The following is a 6,867-nucleotide window of genomic DNA, read 5'->3' on the forward strand; positions in this document are numbered from 1 at the left end:
CCCATGAAACACTCACACCCAAATATTCTGACACCAACCAGCACTCTGGTCCCAATTCCAGTGTGTGGGCTTTTTCCTCACACCACACAATTCTGATACCAACTGCATGTCTTATAATTCAATACAGACACTATATGGCATCAGATCACAGACTGAGCTCTGGGCTTAGCCTTATAATACCCATTCCCCACTTCAAATGCCAAGTGCTGCAAATCCATGTTGTCACCTGGGCTCGAAACCAAATGATTCCCTTGACCCCTCCTTAGTTTGATTAATTTGCTGTAGTAGCTCACAGAACTCAGGGAAACATTCACTTACCAGATTACCAATTTATTATAAAAGGATATAATTTAGGAATAGTCAGATGAAAGAGATACATAAAACAAGACACATGGGAAGCTTGTGGAGCTTCCATGCCCCCTCCAGGCTCACTGTGTTCCCCAAACTGCCACATGTTCACCCACCCAGAACTTCTCTCAGCCCACTCCTCTTTGGGCTTTCATGGAGATTTCACCTGATTAAATCACTGGCCATTGGTAACTGATTTAATCTCCAGCCTCACACTCTCCTCCTAGAGGCTGTGGGGGTGGGGGTAGAGCTAAATGTTCCTACCCTCCAATCACATGATTGGTTCTGAAAATCAGCTCCCATCTTTAGGTGCTTTCTGATAGTCACTTCATTAACATGACAAAAGACACCTTGATCACACCCTCATTGCTTAGGAAATGCAAGGGTTTAGGACCTCTGTGCTCCTACAGAGAAGACCAAATGCATATTTTTTATGTAAATCACAGTATCACAGTTTATGGAAAGAACCCTTCTTTCCCCCCCACCCCTGGCAAACACTATCATACTTTCTTTCTCTATGAATTGTATCTGACTACTCTAGGTACTTCATTTAAGTGGAATCATGCAATATTTGTCCTTTTGTGATTGGCTTATTTCATTTAGCCTAATGTCCTCAAGGTTCATCCATATTGTTGCATGGGTAAGAATTTCTTTCCGTTTTAAGGCTCAATTATATTCTATTGTATGTATATACCACATTTTGTTTATTCATTTACTCATCAATGGGCATGTATGTTGCTTCTACCTTTTGACTATGATGAATGATACTTCTATGAACATGGATATAAAAGCCTTGAATTTTTAAAGGAGGCTTTTATTCACACTTTGCAAGCTTCAGAAAAGTTTAGTTGTCTATATCAAAGACAGATTTTTATTTTTTAAGGTTCAGAATCTCTTGGCAGGATGAGTCAACAAGGCAGAAAAGGAAGATCAGAGATCTAGGAGAATCAGAAGCAGCAATTCTCTGGAATCCAAATAATGACTTTGCTTTCCTCTTTTGATGAGGAAAGGATGCTAATCACCTCCAGTGTTAAAGAATGAGCACCAATTGGGAAGAGGGCAGAAAAAATGCTTTGGGATTTGCTATATAAGAATTCATTGTTGACGTTAGCAAGAACCATTTTATTCTATTAATTATAGAGACAGATGCCAGATTGCAAAGGTTGAAAGAGGTTTGGTGGGGATTTGGAAACAGTGAGAAGTAGTGAACTTCTCTTTTGAGAAGTTCAAGGTGCACAAGGAAGAGAAAGCCAGGTACTGGCCATACAGGTGACTCGTAGTGAGAGGTAATTAATGTCATTTGAGGTTCTAAACATCATCTTGTTTAATCATCAAAGCAATCCTCTTATGATAGTTTCTGTTTCATTCATTTTCAAATGAAGAATCTGAGTATCAAAAGGGTTAAGTAACTTGTCAAGTAAATAAGATTAGAACCCAAGACCCTCTGACTCCAGGTATTGTGACATAGGTCTGGAGGAGCCAAACAAAGGTCCCTTGTTTGAGGATGCGGAGATGAAAGATGATTATAGACTGCAGGGAGCAAGCCCTCTGTTGTGTCCGTTTCATGCACACCCTCTGACTACCTCCTATATTCACTCATCTGGTCTCCTGATATCCTGACTCTTGACACTCCTTCAACCTCCCAGAACAGAAGTACAACTCTCCCACCTTTTCCTTGTGTCTCCCTCCATCCCTCTTCTTTCTTCCCAGGATATATTGCAGTCAGCCTTCCTAAACACTTCCCAGCTGGCCCCTTCTCTCCTGCCTCCCTCGTTTAGTCTCACTTGCTTGACAAACCCACGCCGTCAGTGGCTAGACAAAAATGTATACCTACTCATGACAGCAAGTCCCATGTGGACCATTACAAGTGAAGAGCAGTCATGCCACTTCTTTCCTCCATTCAATCTCCTACTGGTTTGGGTGACTCCCACACATCTCTTCCCCAAGCTTATTTTTGGCTGAAGACCTTTCTTCCTACTCCACCAAGATTAAATTTAACAACGTAGATAACATTTATGACTTTGATATTACTTCCTGTAGAGTACTGAGATGAAGTTGAATCACAGTGGGTTTAAGAGAGAACAGAAGAAGAGGAATTGGAGACAGTAGGTATAGACAAATCTTCCCTGGAGGTTTGTGACAAAGCCCAAGGAGCAAAGGTTGGAAAGGGAAAGGGGACAAGGTAATTCATCTAAGTGCTGTCAGTATGGTAGTGCATAAAATCCTTGTTGCCAATACTTCCAACCCACAGACTCCTCACTCTTGGGCCTGTTCCAGTCTTCCCAAAGGAGACCCTGGAATGAGGAGGTAAGAATTGGAAGAAAGATCTCCAGAAATAAGGGATTTCCTTCCCAACTATAAGCAATACTCCAGTTCCACTCATTCCTCCACAAAAGGAAGGCTTTACAGAGGGATCCTGGATTATCCTGGAGACATCATTCTGTTGTTAAATAAACCAGAGGCTGAAGGAATCTCTACTGCCCTTCATCTCGGTGTTCTTTATCTTGTCTGGGGCATGATCTATCTGGGCTGGTTCAAACTCAAAGCCAGGTGTGGCTTGAGTTTGTTTGGTTTTAGTGGGTGGGTAATTAAAATGAGGTTTAGTCTTTAGCAGTGAATATACGTTGCTATTCTACTCTGAAGGATGAATCAGGACGCAGTATTGACCATGACATTGAAAGCAGTTCCAACTTATTCTGATATTCCCCAGCGTTTTGGGGAGGAGTATTTGGATGAGGAAAGGCATACTTTGCATGGTAGATCCTTTTCAACCATCACTCCAGGGATCATAGAGAAGCCTATGAGTGAAGGTGGCAAGAAATTGGGACAGAAGTAGTTGGGAAAATGAGAAGAGGCCGTAGTGTCAGGTTAAGATGATGGGACTTTATTTTAAGGTAAGATAAGAGCATAAAACCATTTTAAGGAGGGAAGTGCCACAATCAGAGCTTAGTTATAAAGATTGCTCTTAAGATATGCCTTGGGAGTGGTAAAAGACAAAGTGAGATGATCAGATTTTCCTTTTAGAAAGAATCACTTGTCTAGAAGTCTAAAAGGAGCTAAAGGAGGCCTAGAGGTATCTAAGGAGGGTACCAATGTAAGGTTTTAAATAGAAGAGTGACAAGATGAAATATGCATTTTAAAAGAATCATACTTTAAAAAAGCTTAAAAAAGGTATAAATGGATAGGTGGGCAGCCAGAGGAAACTTGCAATCAGAGTAAGAGCCAAGGTCTCCCCATGTCTTCCATCCGTTTCATCTGCCAGGGCTGCAGGCAGCCCATGAAGTTGGATCAGTTTATGGGGACCTTGGATCCTGAGACCACCCAAGAATCTGCAGCTTCCACATTCACCTCAGCTCAGCAGGAGCCAGGAGAAACTCTGGAGCATGGCCCTCCCGCCAGGGCAGAGATAGACAGTAAAAAGCTGCAGGATGGTGCCTCCTGTTCTACCCACCCTGGCGATGACAAGATGCCAAGAGACAGTTCTAACAAGTTCATCTTGCTTGGAAAGTTTGACTCTGCAAGAACACTCACTAACATCCAGCAGACTATTAGGGACATTTTTGACATCCTCACTGGTGAAAAAGATATGGACCACCCGCTTTGTGAGGACTGTACTGACAAACTTTTAGAGCAGATAGACACCCACCTCGTTATTGTAGAATCCGAGAACCAGAGCTACAAATATTGGACGGGGAGGATACATGAGGAGGAGAGGAAGACCCTGCAGGAGGAGCTGGAGGGCCTGGAGCTGGAGGAGGCGAGGCTGGTCCAGGAGCTAAAGGAGGTGGAGAAGAACCAAGCAAGAATAGCAGAAGATCTTGAGGCAGCCCGGGCAGAGACCAAGATGCTGGACCAGCAGGACGAGCAGTACTGGAGGGACTACAGTTACTTGCAATGGCAGCAACTGGAACTGCAGGACGAGCTGGAGAGCATGAAGAACCAGCTGAGACACGCACAGATCCAGTGGGGCCGGCTGAAGAAGACCAGTGTCTTCAGTGCCACCTTTGAGATCAGGCATGATGGTCCTGTGGGCATCATCAACAACTTCAGATTGGGCTGCCTTCCCACCACCCCTGTGAGCTGGAAGGAGATTAACATGGCCTGGGGCCAGACAGCCTTGCTGCTCCTTGCCCTGTCCAATAAGATTGGGCTGGAGTTTCAGAGGTACCGACTCATCCCCTGCGGAAACCGGTCCTATCTGAAGTCTTTAACAGATGACCCCGTTCAGCTGCCATTGTTCTGTATTGCAGGACAGAGAACTTGCTCACAGGTCAAATTTGACCAGGCAATGATGGCTTTTTTGGACTGCATGCAGCAGTTCAAAGAAGAGGCTGAGAAAACCAAGTGGGGTCTTTGCCTGCCCTACAGGATTCATGTGGAGAGTGGCCTAATGGAAGACTCTGGAAGCAGTGGTGAGTTCTATTCAATCAAGACCCACTTGAACTCAGAGGAGCAATGGACAAAGGCACTCAAGCTCATGCTTATAAATTTTAAATGTAGTCTCGCTTGGGTCTCTTTAAGATGCCAAGAATAACTTGTTCTTTTATGAGGGAGAGGGAGGATTTTTTGCTTTAAAATATTTTATTTGAGAAAAATATCAGAAATTATAAAATTGAAAAATATAACGTGCTTATAATTGTAAAGATAAATGGCAACCCAAGCATTAATTGTTCAGAGCAAACCAAAAGCCATTACTGTTTTTCCCTGCATGTCTTTGTCCTCCCTTCCTTGTACTTTCCTGTTCCCTCCTTCCCCACCTTAACAAACATCCAAAATGGCAGCAAAGATTGAATTAGATTGTTAGTGTTACTAGTACAAAAAAAGGATCAAGAGATGCTGAGGGAAAGTACAAGGGTGGGGCTGAGGGAAGGGGGTGGTGTGGAGAAAGTTGGGGTCTTCATAATGGTATTTGGGCCACTAATACATGTAGAGGGACTTTCGCAGGGAGGGTGGATATTCAAAAATACTATGTTTATGCAGCCGTGTGTAATGTAAACCCCTCCTTCATCCCTGAAGAGCTTTCAGTAAAATTCTATACTTTCTTCAGTGATTTAAAAGTGAGAAGTGTGTCCTATTGGGTTGTGCCCTTATGTTGAGACTGACCTGGTGGGGGTGTGGCCAAAGAGGAATGGTAACATCTTGGCTGATAGGCCAATCCAGTCATCAGTTGAGAGTCATCAGGTGAACCTTTACAGAGACCTGAAGATTTAAAAGAAGTCAGCAGGGGTGGGGGTGTCTAGGTGGCTCAGTTGGTTAAATGTCTGCCTTTGGTTCAGGTCATGATTTCAGGGTCCTGGGATGGAGCCCCGTGTTGGACTCCCTATTTAGCAGAGAGTCTACGTCTCCCTCTGCCCTGTCCCCCCACTCATGCTCTTGCAAGCTTGCTTTCTTGCTTTCAAATAAAATCTTCAAAAAAAAACGTGTTAGCCAGAGAACTTTTTAAAAATGTAAATTGTAGGGGTACCTGGGTGGCTCTGTGGGTTAAAGCCTCTGCTTTGGCTCAGGTCATGATCCCAGGGTCCTGGGATTGAGCCCTGAATCAGTTTCTCTGCTCAGCAGGGAGCCTGCTTTGTCCTCTTTAAAAAATAAAAAAAAAAAATTGTATCATTTTTCATCTGCTGCTTCATTGTTCTCAGGGTAAAATTCAGGCCTGGGTCCCTCCCTGTCTCTCTAGGCTCACCTCACAATTCTTCCAGCAATTCTTCCAGCACCTTCTTATTCCAACATGTGCTAAGTCCAAACGTCCTCTGCCCTTTGCCCAGCTGGACCAGCAGGACGACCAGGGTCTTATGTGTCAGAGTCTTCTAACCAAACTTCCCGAGAGGTACTTTATCTTTTAGTCTAGTTAGTGCCTAGAACAGCACCTGCCCCATACATAGTAAGCATCTATAAATAGAAGTCATTGTGGAAAATGAGAAAAGGAAGGTGATTGATTTGTCACAGAGTACAGCACCAGGAGATTGACTAAATAAAGGTCCAAGCCTGTGATGGGATACCACGGAGGCACCAAGATGCTATGGAGGAATATTTAATTATGTAACGTTTAGTGGCAGTGCTTGTATTAAGTAAAAAGGCTAAGAAGAATCGGAAGACAGTGGAGAAAAATGTGTGCTTATGGTATGTGAGAGGACAGCTCCCAGCAACGCGGACACTGGGCCTGTGGCCAAGGATGACAAGCGCAAGGCATGCCTAGACGGCCTGCCCTCACGTTCATGGCCAGTGGAGGTCGAGGTTTCCACTGGTGTCCAGAGTGTCCGCGAGTTTCGCTTATACCTTCCTTGTTCCATTGCTCTAATGAGAAGCTGCTGAGAAGGTGGTCTGGGACATCTGATTAGAATTCACTAGAGAGTGAGGTCATTTGGGTCCTGGAGATTTACCACCCACAGGACAGTTGACGCTTAGAGCTCTGGGACTTTGTAGAAAAGTCAAAGAGATCTGATGCCACTTGAAAGAAAAAACCCTTCACCAGAGTTTTCTTCATGTGCTTCGGTGAAGGCTGGTTGAATCTCTGATAGAATC

General features: G+C 44.0%; 1 protein-coding gene across 1 annotated transcript; it reads left to right on the forward strand.

Moving 5' to 3' along the window:
- Positions 1-3,583: 3,583 nt before the first annotated feature.
- BECN2 (beclin 2) lies at positions 3,584-4,882 on the forward strand. Its single transcript, XM_032319180.1, has one exon. It carries the CDS (start codon positions 3,584-3,586, stop codon positions 4,880-4,882), a length of 1,299 nt encoding a protein of 432 aa, XP_032175071.1.
- The last annotated feature ends 1,985 nt before the right edge of the window (positions 4,883-6,867 follow it).

This window comes from Mustela erminea, chromosome 17 (genome assembly GCF_009829155.1).
Source record: "Mustela erminea isolate mMusErm1 chromosome 17, mMusErm1.Pri, whole genome shotgun sequence".
NCBI classification, from domain to species: domain Eukaryota; kingdom Metazoa; phylum Chordata; class Mammalia; order Carnivora; family Mustelidae; genus Mustela; species Mustela erminea.

Excerpts from the sequence above, each read along its gene's own strand:
- BECN2 (XM_032319180.1), top strand. The coding sequence starts at position 3,584 with ATGTCTTCCATCCGTTTCATCTGCCAGGGCTGCAGGCAGCCCATGAAG.